The 19,520-nt window shown below is 42.3% G+C and overlaps 1 protein-coding gene across 48 annotated transcripts in view; it reads left to right on the plus strand.

Moving 5' to 3' along the window:
* Positions 1–19,520, plus strand: part of SIPA1L1 (signal induced proliferation associated 1 like 1) — a 360,404-nt gene that overhangs the window by 311,983 nt on the left and 28,901 nt on the right. For 20 of the 48 annotated variants that reach the window (XM_070593937.1, XM_070593952.1, XM_070593955.1 and 17 more), the window contains 5 exons: positions 1,524–1,673; positions 6,434–6,558; positions 8,839–8,901; positions 9,340–9,458; positions 12,511–12,953. In XM_070593937.1, coding sequence (XP_070450038.1) covers positions 1,524–1,673; positions 6,434–6,558; positions 8,839–8,901; positions 9,340–9,458; positions 12,511–12,953 — 900 coding nt within the window. The remainder of the gene's footprint in view (positions 1–1,523; positions 1,674–6,433; positions 6,559–8,838; positions 8,902–9,339; positions 9,459–12,510; positions 12,954–19,520) is intronic. The other 28 variants (XM_070593958.1, XM_070593968.1, XM_070593971.1 and 25 more) reach the window with 3 other exon arrangements.

A 19,520-nucleotide genomic window follows, 5' to 3' on the forward strand; every position in this document is an offset into this window, starting at 1 on the left:
AGCCAGCCCTTGGGAGTTATACTTTTTATTATCCATCTTTATTCTTTTTCTGTTAGAAAAGCTTGGGGCTGGCCTGGTGGCACAGCGGTTAAGTGCACACGTTCCACTTCAGCAGCCCAGGGTTCACCGGTTCGGATCCTGGGTGCAGACGTGGCACCTCGTGGCAAGCCATGCTGTGGCAGGTGTCCCACATATAAAGTAGAGGAAGATGGGCATGGATGTTAGCTCATGGCCAGTCTTCCTCAGCAAAAAGGAAGATTGGCAGATGTTAGCTCAGGGCTAATCTTCCTCAAAAACAAAAAAGAGAAGAAAAAGAAAAGCTTCTCATTGTGATTCTGTTATTCTTTCTTTCAACTTCCTATCCGTGAAACCCCATCCTGCCCTGTGACAGAAGGTTCATAGGTTCACTGTATTTCAGTAAATCAGGTTCTGTCCCAAAGCTTCAGGACTGTGGCTTAAGTATAAGACACCTTACGTGCAAAATCATCTGACCATGCAGACCCACTGCAAGCTGTCCTATTAAGAAAAGGAAACTCAGCCTTCTATAGGGGACAGCAGTAATTTAGCATGGAGTACAGTGGACTTAGAAGCAAGAGGCCTGACTTACTGAACAAATGACTTTGATTCCACTCCCTCAGGTGTAAAATGGAAATGGCCTGCCCTGCTGCAAGGGTCAAATGACGTGTGCCAGCGTTTGCTTCTGGAAATCAAAGAGGTTTCGTTTACACCTAGTCACAGTTGTCAGCATCACTTACTGATATCTGAGCAGTTGCCCCATTGCCGACTGGAGTGGAGGAGGTCGAGGGAGATAAACATCTGTCCTGACCACAAAGCTCTGGTTTCCATGTCGAGAGCCAGTCACCAGGGCGAAGGATCCACAGCTTTAGAAACAGATGTGTTAGGTGGCCATGTGGAGCACGCTCTACTGTGATATTATATAAATCAGGCAATTCCAATTAAATTCAACAACCGCAATTCTAGGCATTTTTTTCTTGGAGGTTTTTATATGGTGATGTTACTATCAATCACATTTATAAATACTAAATAGCAAAATCTGAATATTCATTCCAGACTTTGAGTAATAAAATTGGGAAACAAAGACGCATGCAAAGAATGTACCAGTCTCGCTGTGGTCATATACTGTGGGAGACCCATGTGAAAAACTGGAATTAATTGCTGTGTTAGTATCTCTGGGGCTCAGTTATCCTCTGACTGCCGTACAAGGAACTGCATAAGCAATTCAGCCATTGAATTCTGGCAGCCTGTGGAAACATACATGGTTTCTTCCCCCTGTTATTTTTTTGATGCCACCAGCCCCTGCCCCCTTCAAGGCAGTGTTCCAGCTGTTTCCTTAGGGAGTAGTTTCATAGGAAAGTTTCTTTTGTAGGCTTCCAACTGGCTTCATTTTCACTATCTCCATGAAGTCACTGTCTTTGTCGCATTTGTATGAAATTATCCAGCATGCGTTGCGTTAGGATTTTCTCTGTAAATTGTTGACTTCGTATTCTGGTTTGCACACGCAGGCTGTCTCCTGGATCAGACATCTATGTGACGGTCTCATCCATGGCTTTAGCAAGATCCCAGCAGTGTCGAAACTCCCCTAGCAGCCTATCTTCGTCCAGCGAGACTGGCTCTGGTGGGGGCACTTACAGGCAAAAATCCATGCCCGAAGGGTAGGTATGCCTTTGGCCCCATTGTGGACGGTCCTGGTTGACATCACTGTCTTTCATCTGTAATTCAGACATGTGAAGTGATTTCCATTCAGCCAGCCTTGATCAGTTTACAAAAGAGCAAAAGGGAAAATGTGGTTGATATTCCAGATAGAAAAATGTTTTAATGGCTGGTTCAGAAGTCTATCATTTTCTAATCTCTAAGGACACAATGGTAGAGAAATTAAATTACATCAGTTTCTGTGTTATAGATACCGTCTAGTTTCATAGTACAGATTTTGTCACTTCTTAATATTTCATCCAGAGTGATCTCAGTAGTATATTGCTTGTGCTGGAGTTTGTATTGTCGTTAAAGTAGGGGAAATGATCTTCATATCCAAAGCTTAAAATTATTCTTCTCACATTTCAAAAATCCTCTGTGATTTCAGCCTGTGAGTTGTTTGGTTTTTTTTTTTTAAATCTTGTTTGAAAGCACTAAACACCCAAAAGTAACTATTTACTTCTAACAAGACTTACCAAGTAAAAAGCTAAATATACATAATTTTACAGTCTACTAAAAAGGGGGAAAAAACCTGGAATGTCTGAAGCTGGGAAGTAATTAGCAACAAAACATTACTTGGCACACACAAGCCACCTTTGCCCAGAGGAAGAGGACCCCCACGCCTCAATAGCTCTCTGGGGAAGCCAACAAAGAACTCGAACCATTTGAAAATCAAATGTGAGGTGTTTGAAAAAACCTGATGTTTCAGGTCCAGCCTGGTGGCGGAGCGGTTAAGTTTGCGTGCTCTGCTTTGGTGGCCCAGGGTTTGCAGGTTCAGATCCCAGGCATGGGCCTACACCACTCATCAAGCCATGCTGTGGCAGTATCCCATGTACAAAATTGAGGAAGATTGGCACAGATGTTGGCTCAGGGCCAAGCTTCCTCACCAAAACAAAGCCAAAAAACCTGATGTTTCTAGCCTAAGTTTTCCCCAAATATATTTTTAACAAATGCACACATGATTTATTTACTTTCTTGAGATTTTAACGTGTTATAAAAGAATCACGCTTACTAAGAATACCTTCATTATGGGTATTTTTTATCCTATACTATTTTGTTGGGTTTTACAGCTATTAAGTATGATTTTGTTGTTGTTAAACGTTTATGCTAGCAGAAAGTAGATAATAAAACCACTGTAAAATATGCTTCCCTCCCTCGCCCCCAAATGTCTCCCTCAGGATTCCTGGGTTTCATATCTAACATGCACGTTTCTTATTTTAATTACTTTAGTGACAATTAGAAAAATATTTCAGCTCTTATTCATGACTCCCTGCAAAAGGTTTTAGGAGTTTAGTAGTAGTGGTATAGCACACCACGAGCCCAACGAATTATTTCTTGTTTGAATTAGTAGATTTTAAACGTCTTGGTTTGACTTCAAAAGTAAGAATTCACTGCAACTTTAGTGTTAGTACAGCAATCAAATATAAATGAGCTAACAACAACCAAAAAGCGTCATTTTCTCCTAATGAATTAAAGTGATGATAAACTTTAAAAGTATACCCAAACCTAAGTTGAAACATGGTTGTTTTGGGGAATATTAATGTTAGACATGTGGGTCCAGGGCCCGTGCCGCACAGTGTTTTTAATGAGGTGATAGGTATTGAACTTGACATCTAATCCCCACCCTGCCCCACGTAGTGTTAAGGGTTTCTCCCATTGTTTGTGAGGTTATCAGTGATTGTTTGTTATACAGTATAACATTTTTTTTTTTTAACCCGGGGCAATTTGTTACAAGATGATGCTGATACAAGGCTTTCCTCTCGATCCTAAGCAGTTTTTGCCTCTATCACTGATGCAAGAGACGGTGGTTCACTGTCTGACTCACATGCGTTGCTCAGAGTCCAGGTTTGATCCTAAAGTTCCCCTCGGCAAGGGAAAAGTGGTTCCCTCTACTCTACACCTTAGCCAGTAAGACCAGACATGTAAGGTTGACAGTGAAGCAGGAGCGTGTGTGGTCTGCTGCGAGCTCACTAAAGTTACGCTTGGCGAAGCTCGAAAGCATGGGCTAAGAACAATAGGTCAGGACACAGTTGTTATCCATAAATGTAACCTGTTCCTTTGTTGTCCTCCCTCCACTTCAGTGGGCCCGCTGTCTGCGTGGGTCTGATTTGTGCCTGCCCACTTGCTGGTGTGAGGATGTTGAGACCATCCATGGCAGTTGAGAAGTGAAATTTAATAGGGTGGTGAATAATACCTGCTCGACTTAAATTCAGGAGCAGGGAGGGGCACCTGCACAAGCTTAGCATGGGAATGGGAGGTAGTTAAAAAGCGATGCTGTTGAAGACATACGGTCTGTTCTACCACCGTTGGAGGTTTAGTTTTCGGCCACACATGTTGAGGAATGTGGACGAGGCAGGGCGTGTCCAGAGGGAGCGATGGATGCCGTAGATGAGGCCTCGGGAGACCATGGTGTGAGAAACAGAACTGAGGATGTACAACGTGAAGATGAGAATTGTGGAGGCGAGGAGGCCACCAAAGCTTCCTTCCGGCACTCTTAGATGAGGGACTAAACTTGTCTGTGAGGGCAGCTGAGACCAACAGACGAAAGTTACAGAGAAGTTTCCAGCCCAGCATGAGGAAGCTCTTTCAAAGCCGTCAGCCCTCTCTGGAGAGCAGTGGGCTGGCTCACGAGGTAGAGAGTTCTTGGTCACTGAACATGTTTCGTGTATCAGCCAAATGATTGCTTAAAAACTCCTTCAGATCTGGACTGTGACTCCTAATCCATTAAATGCTCTTTCGAAGAGGGGCACGGAGGGAAATAGGAACAGGTTTTGTCTGAGCTGCTCAGGGACGGCATCTTCGTGTCTCTAATACCCTGGCACACAGTAAATGAGGGGTGCGTGCGAGAACTGAAAGTAAAAATTCGTTGGATGAAAATGTGTTTCAAGGCAGAATTTAAGGACAGCCTTACTTTACTGTTTATTTAAAACCAGACAGCCAGAAAAATGTTTGGCTTTAAATTCAGAGGTTTAAAAACTTGTCTTTAGCTTCCACTGCTTCCAAGAGTAAAAGCAAGATTAGAATCCATTTCTAACTTTTATCTCTGTGCCTTTTTGAAAAAAGTCCTAATTTAGTGCAAACTTTGAATAGGATCATAGGGCCAGTTCAAGGATATTTACTGTCCTAAACTAAACAAGAATCTTACTTAGGGAAGAGATGGCAAAGAGCAGAATTAGTGAAATTTTTTCTTGAAATGAGCATCTTTAATGAAGCTTTCATAAATCAAGGTTTTTGTTCGTTTTTAATAATGGAGGTAACTGTTTAGTGAGGATCATGATCGAGTTTGTAAGCAATTGTCATTTGTGCAGAAGTACCTAGGAGAGACCATAGTGTTAGTTTTATTAAAATATTTTATGGCCTTCTCTACTTGGCAAATGCTTGTATGTGGATGCTTCTCCCTGAATCCATATAGTGGAATTGCCATTTTACAGGTGAAGAAATGGAGACAAGGTGCCGGCCTGGTGGCGTAGTGGTTAAGTATGCACACTCTGCTTCAGCAGCCCAGGGTTCACAGGTTTGGATCCCAGGCGCAGGCCCAGCACAGCTCATCAAGCCACGCTGTGGCAGTGTGCCACATAAAATAGAGGAAGATGGGCACAGATGTTAGCTCAGCAACAGTCTTCCTCAAGCAAAAAGAGAAAGTTTGGCAACAGATGTTAGCTCAGGGCCGATCTTCCTCACAAAAAAAGAAAAAGAAAGAAAGAAAGAAATGGAGACAAAACCAGAGTGACCTTGGGTGGGGGAGCTGGACTTGGCTCTGGGTCTCCTCCCCCTGATCCCCTGCTCTTTCCAGTGCACCCCTTGGTCTCCTCATGCGATTATCAGTTTGTACCAAATAAGACAGCCATCACGTGCATCAGTTAATTCAGGCCCGGTTTAGTGTTTTATTGTGTACATTACTCATACTCATTAGTAACCCCACACAAATTTGTAAATTTCCACAGGAATCTTTGAGTTCAACACCCTTTTCCCTGGGCTCAGTCAGTATTTACTTTGCTGATACTGCTAATCAAGGCATATGCTTTTAATTAAGCATATATTATATTACTATTATTCTACACAGGGAAAAATAAAACTGGCTCATTAAATAGCTAAATGTTCTCTCCAGAAATAGACATTTGTCCCTATATATGCCCGTTTACCTACTTCTAAATTGCCCCTCCCAAAGGCAATTTAAAATTTATACATTGTGAAAGTGGTCTCTGTGTAAGGTAAGTGATAGAAGTGTTTCAGACTGTAGCGCAAGTACTCAGAAAATACTTGTTCCAAGAATGAATGGTTTAGGGGTTTAGCAGATTACCAAGTTAAGAGAAACCTCTGAAATGTACTCATTGCTAGATGTACATGGAACATTAGGCTGGTGAAATCTTTCCTTTGGCTGTGAATGACATTCTGAACTTGACTACCCAAAGGCTAAAAGATTTTGGTTTCTTAGTCTATACATCTTAGGGTAGCTCACTCCTCATGGCTCTGGCCCTTGTTTACAGCTTATACACTTAGTGTACATACTTTTCTGAAGAGAGGAATGTATATTGACCATAACAAGATACATCGTTCTGCACCCATGTACACCTGCACAAGGATGTGTGCGCAAGTCCAGACATGTAAGCAAAACTAGTAGTACCTGTCATTAGAGTTCAGTTCATTACACCCAGGACTACTTTCCCTTTCTGGGTGAGGTCCCTGATGTCGTCTTTGCCTTTGTCTGGGGAAATTGCCACAGGTTCGGAGTGAGCCGCAGATCCCCAGCCTCCATTGACAGGCAGAACACCCAGTCAGATATTGGTGGCAGCGGAAAATCCACACCCAGCTGGCAAAGAAGTGAAGATAGCATTGCCGACCAGATGGGTAAGTAACTAATTTCTACAAAAAGCAAGTTGCTTTTATCCCAAGGTGACTTTGGCCACTTCTTGATGTCATTAAAACATTCGGTTATATAATACAGCCCTGGTTAATAAATGTGAGTGAGAGTTCAGTCTCGGTTAGATTATGTGTAAATAAAAGCGACATGTAAGACCCGAGAGAAAAGTCAAGGAATTCTAACTGACCCCGAAATTCAAAACAGAAAGGACCTAGGAATTATTTTCAGCACCGGGATTCAAATGCCAGACTTCCAAACCACATGTGTCCTAAGTACCTCCCTCCCCCTTGTGTGTTTGTCTGTTTTTGCCTAGGATAAGTGCCCTGAGAGATTCCTTGATATTCTTAATGTCAAGTAGAAAAAAAGGAAACTATGTGCAAAGTGGGCAAGAGGTACAGTTGTTGTTGAGTCCCGTCTGTAGCTTGGTCAGATCTCTCTCCTCCTCAGATGCACCCCCAGCCCCCAGCCCCGCCCTCACCCCCGTCTGCTCTTAAGCTGTCAGCTGAGGACATGTCTTCGCAGCATGAAACAGCTGGGTGGGAAAGGCTTGCATTAGTGAGCCTTCGTTTGGGTTTCTGGCACGCCGCTCGCTCGCTCTCTCTTTCTGAGCAGTTGTTCTCCTATGACACTAGTTGATACAGTAAAGTTTTCCCATGAAACAAGATTAAGTTTCAACACAGCAGCATCAACACAGTTGATTTAGTATTAACACAGTTGATACAACAGGGACCTGAATATAGACTGTTATGGGGGTTCCCCCCCCCCATTTATCTTATTTTTGGTAGTATTACCATCAATATGGGATAAAAAGAAGCAATTTTCAGGGCTGAGAAAGATAAACTTTTAAGGCAAAGACCCATCTTTTTATCTTCTCTGCAAACGCCTTGTTTTATTGTGTTTTAATGACTGTGCCCATGTAGCTGTACTACCCGTGCACGTAGGAGGGAGTGGAGATGCGTTCAGCTAAGCCAGTAGTTGAGGAAGAGAAATTTAATTCTTAGCTTCTGAAGATATGCTTTGTTCCAGCAACTTCAGTGAGATGTGCCTTGTTATTGAAGCCATCTGTCATTCTCTTACTCCCATCCCACCCACCCCAACACAAAAAACCTGAGCATATTCGGATCTGCTGTTCTGCTCCTGACAGAATGTTTTTAATCCCATATGTTTTGATACTGTTGAGATGGTAACGACACATGTGCAAAGGATCCCTTCTTCAGCATGACTTTGGCAGCTTTTTTTGGCTCCTAGTGCAGGCTTTGAGCAAAGCTGCCAGCAAGCCCTTTGTGCGGTGTTCAGTGTCACACTTCCCACTCATGTGAAGTCACTCGGGGAATGAAAAGGGATCCTGGGACTGGAAAGGGTAATTATAAGGTTCGTCCTAGACTGTATTCATTCTTTCACATAAGCCCTCCTCTAGTCTTTTTTTCCTCGCATCCACTTTAGTTTAGTGGCATCCCACTCTTAATAGATAAGACTCTGAAATTAATATCAGTGAATCTTTTTAACACATTTGTTCATCCTTTTAGTAAGGTGTACCTTTTTTTTTTTCCTTAATAAGATACCCCTAGAACCTTCCAGAGAAACCTTTTTTACCAAGTGGTGGCTTTTCTCTATCTAAAATCTAAGGCTTCAAATAAAAAGTTAACTTTTTATTTATAAAAATAAATTTTTATAATTTTGACATTCTAGCATTTTAGAATAACCCAGACTTTTCTAGTTGGCATATCAGAATCTGGGGCTTAGTTGGTATAAATCACGCTAGGGAGAAATCAAGAAAAATCATTGTTATATTCTCATGACTGAGTACACTCTATCGAGTGTATAAAGGGCTGCCCTTTGTGCACTCATTTTGTAAGAACAAAATTCCCTAATGACATGCAGGTCACTGGTTGAAAATGTTGAGAGATTCTTATTTGTTAGCCAGACCCACTTGTCTTTGTACATCCGTCCGTTATAAACTGGTACCCCAGTGGAGACGAGGAATTTAGCTGCTTAATTGGCTCACTCATCTCAGTGGATGTCGGTTTTTCTGCCTCTCTACTTTTGGAAATGGTTGAGAGAGTCAGAGTCTGTTGCCCAGTCCTTTACGTGTTAGGAATGGTGTCGCAGAAGTCCAGAATTGTTGCTGTTAGCCGTAGGTGTGTTAAAGAAGCTAGATCGCTTACCCGTCACCTTTGGAACCCCATCTTGAACGCCAGCTTGGAGTCCAAAAGGAAGCAATTGTTTTAAGTAAACTAGTTGCTGTGTGTCTTTTCTGTTGTGCTTAGCTTACAGTTATAGAGGACCTCAGGATTTCAATTCTTTTGTCCTCGAGCAGCATGAATATACAGGTAAAATATTTCCAAAGTGTCATGGTAAGTAACACGTGATTGCATCCATGCCTGTCCAGGTAACGTAGACCAAGCTAGGTTAGCCACACTTCGCAATGAATGAATTTCATAAATTTAATCCATATATTCTAGACTTTCCCGCCCAAACCAAAAGTTGATTCCTAACTCTGCCGCGTTGTTCATGGCCTTTGATTTGGTGGTACTTGGCTATGCTAATGTGTATGATGTGACACGTTGTCACCATCTGCAAGCTTTATCCATCAGCCACTTAGTTTCTGACATGCTGCCTATCGTGTGAACTCTCAACAAGCTTATTGCTGAAATTCAGAGTTCGCTGGTCAGTGACCTGAGAGATGCAGTGGCAAGCCGTCTTCATTTGTCAACATGTGCTTGGATCTATTTGGTGCCTGCACCATAACGTCTTGTGCTATATTCCAGAGCCAACATGCCATCTCCCAGCAGTATCAAAGGTACTGCCAGCTTTCCGAGAGAGCCCCAGTGGGAGATTAATGCGTCAGGATCCAGTGGTTCATTTGTCTCCAAACAAACAAGGGCATGTAAGTTAATTGTAAAATAATAAAAATAATAGGTTCCTAGCAATGTGCTTTCCTTACGATGTGAAAATGGTGTAGGTCTGCTCTGCTCTTTCTTCCTCGTGGTCCAAGAGGAAGTCGTCCGGGCAGAGGCAGGCCTCTGCTGCCAGTGGCCCTAAGGTCGCTTTGAGATAAATCGAAATTCCTCATGGGTATGTACCTGCTACCCCCACAGATCTCGATGGAAGGTGTTGTAATCCAGTCACAAACAATCCTAAAATGATAGGAATGGAAATGTGCTAGAAGTGGGTTTTATTGGTTTACACAGTTGTAACCATGAGATATGGTTGGAGCATCAGTCAAGGGGACAGACAGCTGCCTGAGGACCCTGCCTCCTGTGTCTCCTGTCTTCCATAGCGATACACAGTTTTGTCCTTTTACCGTAGTAACATGCAATTCTTTATCACTTACAGCTAGAATTGGGAATTTAAGAGATTATCATTTCCTCCCCCTTTAAATGAAGTTGATGTCCTTGGTCTGTCTATACACTAGAATGTGTATTTATAGTTATGTCATTCTGTAGGATGAGGAAATGCTGTATTTCATGTTTACTACTTTATAAGATGCTCAGAGAACTTTTAATGGGAGGGCTCATGTAGATTTTGCTGTAGGGAAATGAATATTGAAGCTAAAAGAAGGAGAGGACATGCTCACATGTGTAAGCTAGCACCCTGCACTAGGCTGTGTGGAGAGATCTGCCGATGAAATGTGATGTTCTAAATGATAGGTTATCCCAGATCTGTGAGTTTCCCATCTTTCGTTAATAACTTTTATATTGATTACATGGTAAAATAATATTTTGGACAGGTTGGGTTAGATAAGCTATATTCTTCAAGTCAATTTCACCTGTTTCTTTTTACTTTTTAGAACCTGGCTACTAGAATATTTAAAATGACAATGTGGTTCACATTGTATTTCTATAGAAACCTATTATGTACTTTACACCCCAGCACATCTGAGTGTGGACTAGCCACATTTAAAGTGCTGAATAGCCACCCGTGACTAGGGGCTGTCAGATTCTCCAGCACAGGTACAGAGCTGAAGACGTTCTGCCCTACAAATAGGAGAAATGAGTGAAGGCTTTATACCGCACAAGTTGTTACTGAGAGAAACTTGAGTAGCGTCCCTACAGTAATGGGCTCGATTGTTTTTAAGGAGAAGAGATGCTTTGCTTTGGGGTGAAACTGGAGTGTCCCCCTCCTGTCCCGTACCTACAGCCAGTGAGGAGCATGTTCTGTCCTCAGCCGGGAGACAGATGGACAGACAGACACACACACACGCAATTCCTTCTCTCTTTTTTCTCTTACTCTCCACCGAGTATCTGGACTTCCTGCATCCATCTAATTTAAAATATTATTTTATCCAGAAATCTTACTTCTTTGGTAAACTATAAAACTAAGCAACTAAGCCCCTGTGTAGAAAGGGTTCTATACACAATTTTTTAATTGAGATATAATTTACATACCATAATATTCGCCCATTTAAAGTGTACAATTAAGTGGTTCTTAGTGTATTCACAGAGTTGTGCAATCAGCACCTTGATCTAATTCCAGAACATTTTCATCACCCCAAAAAGAAACCCTGTGTCTTTAGGCAGTTACCCCAACTCTTTTCATCCCCTCCAAGCCCTTGATAACCACTAATCCACTTTCTGTCCCTATGGATTCCCTATTCTGGACCTTTCATATGAATGGAAAATCATACAATGTGTGGCCTTTTGTGTCTGTCTTCTTTCACTTAGCATACGGTTTTTAAATTTCATCCATGTTGTAGCATGTATCAGTACTTCATTTCTTTTCATGACTGAATAATATTCCGTTGTATGGACATACCACATTTTTATCCATTCATCAATTGATGGACATTTGAGTTGTTTCTACTTTTTGGCTATTCTCAATAACGCTGCCATAAGATTCATGTGGAAGTTTTTGTGTGAATGTGTTTTCATTTCTCTCAGGTATATACCAAGAGTGGAATTGCAACTGTTTTCTCACAGCAACTGCCCACTTTACATTCCTTCCAACAGTGCCAACCATCGTTATTGTCTGCCTTTTTCGTTAGAGCCATCCTAGTGTGTGTGAAGTGTTACCTCATTATGGTTTTGATTTGCCTTTCCCTACTGACTAATGATATTGAGCATCTTTTCATGTACTTGTTGCCCACTTGTATATCTTCTTTGAAGAAAGGTCTATCCAAATCCTTTGCCCATTTTTTAAAAGGGTTATTTGAAGTGCAAGAGTTTTTGATTTTGATGAAGTCCAATTTATCTATTTTTTCTTTTATTTTTGGGGCTTTGGTGTCATATCTAAGAAACCATTGCATAATCCAAAGTCCCGAAGTTACCTACTTATGTTTTCCTCTAAGAGTTTTATAGGTTAGCTCTTACATTGAGGTCTTTGATCTTTTCTAGTTTATTTTTCTATGTGATGAGGATCCAACTTCTTTTTTGCATGTGGATATTCAGCTGTCCCAGCACCATTTGTTGAAAAGACTATTTTTCCCCCACTGAATTACCTTGGCACCTCTGTATAAATTTTACCTCTAAGCACTCCTGAGAAAGCTGTCTGCTAAGTCGATGCTAATTGGGGAGGAAAAGGAGATCTCTTTAGGAGTGTCTGACATTAGCCTCCTATTTACTCTGAGTAGTAGGACTTTTCTAGTTATAAGCCTTTTGGAAGTGTCATTTCCTTTCTATTTTAAGATTAAGATATTAAAATGTCTAACAGTTTAGATTCTTTTTCTGATGAAAATTATCTCAATACTGTTAATACTTTAGCATAAGTCAAATAATGAAAAATGGACTCTAAAAGAAACCATTTCCAGCGCTCTCTGCCATGGACACGTCTGAGTGGGTTTTTGCAGGTACCTCCTGTCTTGCTTTGGTTTGTCATCATGGGAATTTTTGTGCCTTGAGACCCCCATAACTAAACACATTTCACAGGACCCTTCCCCTCTTATTTTTCTCTGGTGTTTAAGAAGCAAACCTGCCCCTAAGTCAGTCCTGCTTCCCTTGCAGTCTGACAGCCACTACTCGAGCCACTCCAGCAGCAACACCCTCTCCAGCAACGCATCGAGTGCCCACAGTGACGAGAAATGGTACGACGGGGACCGCACAGAATCCGAACTCAACAGCTACAACTACCTGCAAGGCACCTCTGCTGACAGCGGCATCGACACCACCTCCTATGGCCCCAGCCACGGCAGCACGGCCTCCCTGGGGGCTGCCACGTCGTCACCTCGCTCAGGGCCAGGCAAGGAGAAAGTGGCACCCCTGTGGCACAGTTCCAGTGAAGTGATCTCCATGGCGGATCGGACTTTAGAGACAGACGGCCACGGCATGGACCGGAAAGCAGAGTCCTCCCTGAGCTTGGACATCCACAGCAAGAGCCAGGCCGGCTCAAACCCTCTGACCAGGGAGAACAGCACTTTCAGTATAAATGACGCTGCTTCTCACTCGAGGTAACCGCCCCTTCCTGCTGCCGCTCCCCTTCCAGCCCAGGCCCACAGCGACCTTTCTGCCACATCCCACTTTAATATGCTCAGTAGTGTATAAAGAAAGGGGGTCTTTCATGCAGTGACAGTTGCTTATATATATTTAGTGCCCACTAAAATACTTTATTCCTACAATCCTGATGCATTATTTTTTTTTTGAAGATTTTATTTTTTCCTTTTTTCTCCCCAAAGACCCCAGTACATATTGTATATTCTTTGTTGTGGGTGCTTCTAGTTGTGGCATGTGGGACACCGCCTCAGCGTGACTTGATGAGCAGTGCCATGTCCGCGCCCAGGATTCGAACCAATGAAACACTGGGCTGCCTACAGCGGAGTGCGCGAGCTTAACCACTCGGCCACAGGGCCAGCCCCCTTGATGCATTATTTTAAACTATGAGAAAAGTTTGCAAATTTATTCTTTGTAAAATTGTATTTGATTTTATGAAAGCTTTCCTAACACATACCAGAATTAGAAAAGAATTTTATAATTTTGGCTTTCAGCTAGTGATAGAGAATATACAGTGGGACAGTCTTTTGAAGACATTAAAAGGAGAGCTTGGCCATCTTTTTAAAAGAAAAGGCTCTTTTCTAAGACTAACGTGTCATTGTTGATGATGCTATACCCTTCCTTTACGCTGCCTCTCTATCAGAAAGCTTCATTTACCCAGGGTCTGCATGGAATTTTTTTTCAGTAGTTGGCTCCTGACAGTGATGTGTTGAAGGGGGGTGGTATCCAACAGAAAAGTGGAGCTAAAGTTAGACACATCCCATCCACCTTTCAGGATAGAAAAGTGCGCATTCCCGTGTCCTTGGAGATCACTCTGATAGGCAAAATAAATATATTTTTTATTTCCTCTTTTGGATTGAGCCTAAATCCAAAGTATGACAAGATTCTTCCTTTTAGGGGAAACATTCCATCACTGTCTTTTTGCGCCTGTTGATCTCTGAATGTTTCTCCTTTAACCTTTTACTGTTGTCAGTCGCTGATCAGCTTGCGTGACAGCATCTAACCTCACTGTCGTCTGGCCCCGCTATTATTATGCCCTAAAGAAAAATAGCAGAGAAGCTGAATTTAGTTGTACTTTTCAAATGGGAATCCAGGCACATAATCTGTCAGTAAACCCAGATAATCTAAATGAGAGGGGATCTCCGCTACCTAATTTGGATTGGTTTGACTTGATCAGTTAAATATTCAGTTCTCTCGTTGTCTCTGTATTGTTACTGATAAGATTCTTGAGCTTCCCATCTTTTAAAATTCCAGGTTGGCCCCGTGGTATGAAGCATTTCACAAGTTTTGTTTTTGTTTACCACTAGCGCATTGCAGTAATAAAGGGTGATTGTGACAGGTCTGGAAACTACTCAGCCCCCAGACGAAAAGGCAATTGGGAAAGAAGTCTCGGTATTCTTGAGTTCAGGCACCTAGTTACCTTCCACAATTCAGAAAATAGAATGTCTGATGCAAGCGGGTTAAGGAAGTGTTTGGAAAAGTAGAACAGGAAGCTGGACGTCAAATACCATAATAAGATAATATGGTCACAGAATCACATGACACAGAATTATGACATGTGCTTGCTGTTTTGGGCATGCTCCACCATCTCGTCAACTCTAGCTTGTGCATTGACTTAGAATATTTTTCCCAAATGGTTTCTCTGCGGTTTCTAGGTTTAGCTTGACCCCTATCTCTGTGGTGTTCAGTCCTTCATCTTGAAAGGAGCATGTCTTTTTAAGAATGATATTCCATCTGGGGATGTCTCTCTGGTCTAATTTGATGGCAGGAGAAAGTCAGTTATAGAGCTCCTGTCTAGAATGGCATCACCATGGAGTAAGGGTGAAAGGGCTGGGCCTCTGAACACAAAGCACAAAATGTCAGCTGTGCCATCTAACAAATCTGACAAATCCCGGGGGATCTACAAAGTCCCCCCCTGAAAAGTGGGCACCTGGGCTTGCATTATCTGATTGTGCTGACTGAGGCTGCCTGAAGGCCTCAAAGGATTATCCAAATTTTCTCCTTCAAACTGACCATGCAGAAATCATTTCCATCATCCTTTAGAAATAACTCTTCTGCTGAAAGTCAAACTTACTAGAGAAGAGAAGAATGTGGCCTTTCAGGGAGGGTGGCAGGGCGTCCCACCCACTGACAGCCTGAGTCACAGCCATTTCTAGACTCTGGTAACCGGGGATGCTTTGTGACTTCAGGCTGTTGATCTTGGCAGAGTGAGCTGGGCAATCCGAGCTTTAGCAGACTTCCCTTTCTAGAGGAAAGGGGGACTTAGCCACCAAATGCACATTGCTGGAGAAACCAAAATCACTGCAAATTAGAGTGTTTGTGTCCTCACAAGACAGGAACAGCAATTAATGTGGAGATCTCTTGACAGTGCATAAAAGAGCTTGTACCTGGGACTTGGTGACAAAATCTAAATTACAGTGATTAAGTTCCACTGTGTATTTCTGGCTGGGCTGTGTTCCTACTCCCTCTGTCCTGCAGTCTCCCTGTAGATGACTGTGCAGGTTTTTTGCGCCAACCCGTGAGAACTGCATTAGTGTAGGTTGGTAATTACAAGGGGTTGTTATATTCGAATGTCATTAAGAGAAGCCATATACACTGATAACTTTCTATAATGACATGTGTTTTCTATGAGGTTTGGAAATTTAGGGAGAAATTTTTATTTTTTATGTTTTTGTAATGGCTGTTTCACTTTCAGGTCTTAAACCACTCAAAAAATGATTTGTGGCAAGCATAGGAGAGATGAAGATAGTTCCAATTCATAGTCTTACCAGCTGCGGTCCTTTTTTCTTAGAGTCCTGGTCTTAGCAGTAGGCAGTGCCAGTTTGTGTGGTGACCACAGAGCTCCTTAGTTAGCATACAGAGCCCTAGGCCCCTAACCAATGGTACTGCTGATGGCCGAACTAGATTTAAGAGCACACGTTAGAAAGCTAAAAACCCCACCACATATTTGCACATACACCTCTCTTCTCTAACAGCCTGACCTGACCTGTTTGAGTGTCCAGACTTCTGCACCCACCCTCGTTAGCCAGCCATTCTGCTTTGAACTCTTGCTTCCCATACACCCCCACAGCCCTGTAGCCAATTAGTACTCACTTATGTGATCAGATTTTTCCTGCCATCAGGTATGAGAGGATGTCTCACCCAACTGTTCATCCTAAGCAGTTTTGCATAGAGTGTGCCAGCATGGGTATAACGGATAGGTGCTCAACACACCAACATAACAGATGGTTGCTCAATAAATTTTGATGAACAAACAGGAATAACTTCTTCCTAATAGTCCCATTTTTTGCTTGGTGACCCATGGCGCCTACTAATAAACTGAATCAAAAATAACATCAATCCTCAACTCCTGCCTCCTTGAAAACACTGCTACATCTCAAGGCTTATTGGATGGAAGTGTCAGTGTTTGCAAAAGCTGTCATACTTTTCTGTATAGGTGTTTGTATGAAACATAAAGTCCTTGTATGGCATGAACTTTTAGTAAAGTCATTTCTGTATAACATTTTGTAAAATCTGCAAAATATTACAAGGAAGGACTTTATAACAGCTTATATGCAAATATCAATCAGTATCTGGATGTAAGTTGGTTAGTGCCTGACATTCCCTAGAGGGGCTGATTAAAGGCCAGGGAAAATGCCTGCCCACCGTTGTCAGTGCAGTTCAGTTTCATGAATGTGCTTTTTCTGGTTGACCTAATAAATTAACTGATCGTGCCAGAAAAGCTGTGTGTTTCTTGAGAGTAGAGGTAAAGAAGGGCTTCTTAGATTTGGTTTACCTTGGACATTAAGGCATGCCTCAGGCTGCCCAAGCATCCTGGGCTGTGCCTGTGGGCGTACCATCGCTGGTGTGTTTCAGTTTTGTTCTCTGCCCCTTTATCTGTAACGTTCCCTTCCAAATCTCCCTAGAATTTTTTTTAACTATTAATAATTAATTGCCTCTCTTCTTCATTTTTTTCTTAAGGTGAGAATATTATTTTTCTAAGTTTTATGGACTAATTCCGAATTTGAAAGTGCGGCCTCTTAAATGACAAACCTAGGACTTCTCTTCAACGTGCGGTTAGCTCTACCTGCCTTACGTTTACCGATTGTTTTCACTAGTAATTTTTGCTTTGTGCTCCTGCATGCAGTGAATATTCAGGATTCTGTTTTATTTTGCTTTTATCCAGCAGAACTTCAGGTCATCTGGCCTAAGCTATCTTGCCCCGTTTCTTCCAGCTTATGAGAGTGGGTGATTATTTTATCCAGAACTTTAGTGATGTTCAGCTAACTTCAAAGACTGAAAAACAGAAGTACTATGGTTGAATTTCAAGTGAACGTTGAGAAAATGAGACCTCTGTCAAGCCACAGATGTCAGATTGCTTAATGCAGAGCTTACCAACAAAAAGTTTATCATTATTTTGTTGTTCTGTGAAGTGACTAATCATTCATCCAGTCAATATGGAAAGCCAAATTCTCCAAATGCCATTAAATCATAAGACCAAAAGGAGTTCTGAAAGGACAGAGTCCATTCCTTGTCGTATTTAAGCAATCCTACCAGGAGGAGAATTTATCCAATTGCTTAAAAAAAAGGGAAGTGGGGAGAATAATTTCAAGAAGATTCTACAACCATTCTGAGTACTTAAGTCCTCTCCCTCTTCAAAATTTTGTCCCATCTCTACCTAGCTGAGATCCCTCTAGCTGCCCCTTAAATATACAACTAAGAGAGAAGAGATGGTTTTTCTGAGCTGAGTCTTTTATAAACATGAAGATTTTTGAAGTCTTAAGACTGTGAAATTTGTAGACACCAACAAGAGGCCATTGAAAACAATTTAAAAAAAAAAAAAGAAATTTTCCTTCCACCTCCAGGCAAGTTGCGAGAGAAACGGAGGGAAATAGGTTTGAATCCTGAGATCCTGGTCAAGTCTCAGTTCCACCGTTGACCAGCCATGTGGCCTCTGCTCAGTCACGCCATTTCACTGAGCTTGTCTCTGATCTGTAATCTGATAATACCTGGGCCCCTTACTAATTGTTGTTTTTATATGTTTGTTGAGAATAAAAAAGCTTGTCAAATGAATTGCAAACTGTAAATGTCCTTTGAAGACAAAATGTTCTCTGTCGTTTCCTTTTTTAAGCTCTCCGTCACCCACTTTGATGCAGTCTTCCAGCGATTTTTCCTTCAACAAACATGTACCTCCCACAACTCCTGTAACTCTCCTTTGTGTGTTTCACTCTATAGTCATATTTTTGCTTTCCTGCTTTGTTTTCTATATCCTTTTTAATGCCAAACCTTGACATGACACTCAGCTAATGCCTAAAAGATGGTAATATTCATAATTATCTTGTTAGCTCTCTATTAACTAGCTCAGCATTGCAGACTCACTCAGCTTGTGGTCCACAGTGCCCCTGAGGCCTCTTCTGTTGCGTATGCCTAGCCACTCATTTCCCTATGCTTTATGTATAGTGTGCCCTTGTACTTATTAAATATCTCTGTCTTAGAGATGAACAGTCTTCTTTACTGCAATCACTTGGATATCCCTTTGCCAGCTTAATAATTCCTACTCCACTGTTTCTTTTCCCCTCAATCCTTTAGAATTAGCATCTCCTGAAGCCCTCCGAAATTGTAGAGCCCAGTACTGAGCAGAGTTGGCTAATGCTGAACACAGTGGGAGGAGTCCTCCTTAATCATTATCTGTCACCCAGAGGCCTATTTATGTTATCTGTACAAGTAATCACAGGAAACCCGATCAGCTCCCCTCCCCTTGGTTTCAGGCCAACATTCAGCCTGTGTGCAGATTTTGCCACAGCCATTTGACAGGTGACTAATTGCTGCTCTCCCCTCCGGAAAATATCATCCTTAGCGGGCCAGCCTGTCTAAAATCCATCCCTCCATGTCGTGCCCGGACCATAGATGACTCCAAGTGTTTCCTTCGGCAGCTTTCAGCAGCAGAGGGTGGTTGGCAGGGGTTTTCCACAGGAGGTGGTGGCCTTTGTGACAATGCACAAATTCAGAACAGTGTTCCAGGCCCTCCTAGCTTCAGCACTTGGGGCTTTGACTCATAACCTCCAGGCTGCCCCATTCTGTATGGTTCATCCCTCTGCTGGGTCAGCTAACAGATGTAGCTCCTCCTTTGTGAAGTGGCACCCGCCGTGAGTAGCAGCCTTTTTGCAGACTGGTCACTTAGCCTCCTGTCCTGTAAAGTTTGACCACAGCTGGGAGTGTAAAATAACCAGATTGCAGCACATTTGGTTCCTGGTTTCATTTGAGCATCAGGTCAGGATGAAAAGGTTGAACAGATCCAGACCGTCCCAGATGCTCAGTTACCCCGTTACCGCCTCTCCTCTTTTTCTGTGGGGTGTCATGTGTGTGTGTGTGTGTGTATCCTCTCTTCCTTTTCAAAATTCATGTCTGGGGGTGACCCAAACAAATTGAAGCTTGGTCCATTTTTAGGGTCCCTATAGTTTATATAGAAAATAAAGCTATGGTCTCTTCACATGGAATCCGGGAGCACCCTGACTCGGTTCTCAGTGTTTCCACTTTGGCCATCCTCG

This window comes from Equus przewalskii, chromosome 25, assembly GCF_037783145.1.
Source record: "Equus przewalskii isolate Varuska chromosome 25, EquPr2, whole genome shotgun sequence".
NCBI lineage: Eukaryota > Metazoa > Chordata > Mammalia > Perissodactyla > Equidae > Equus > Equus przewalskii.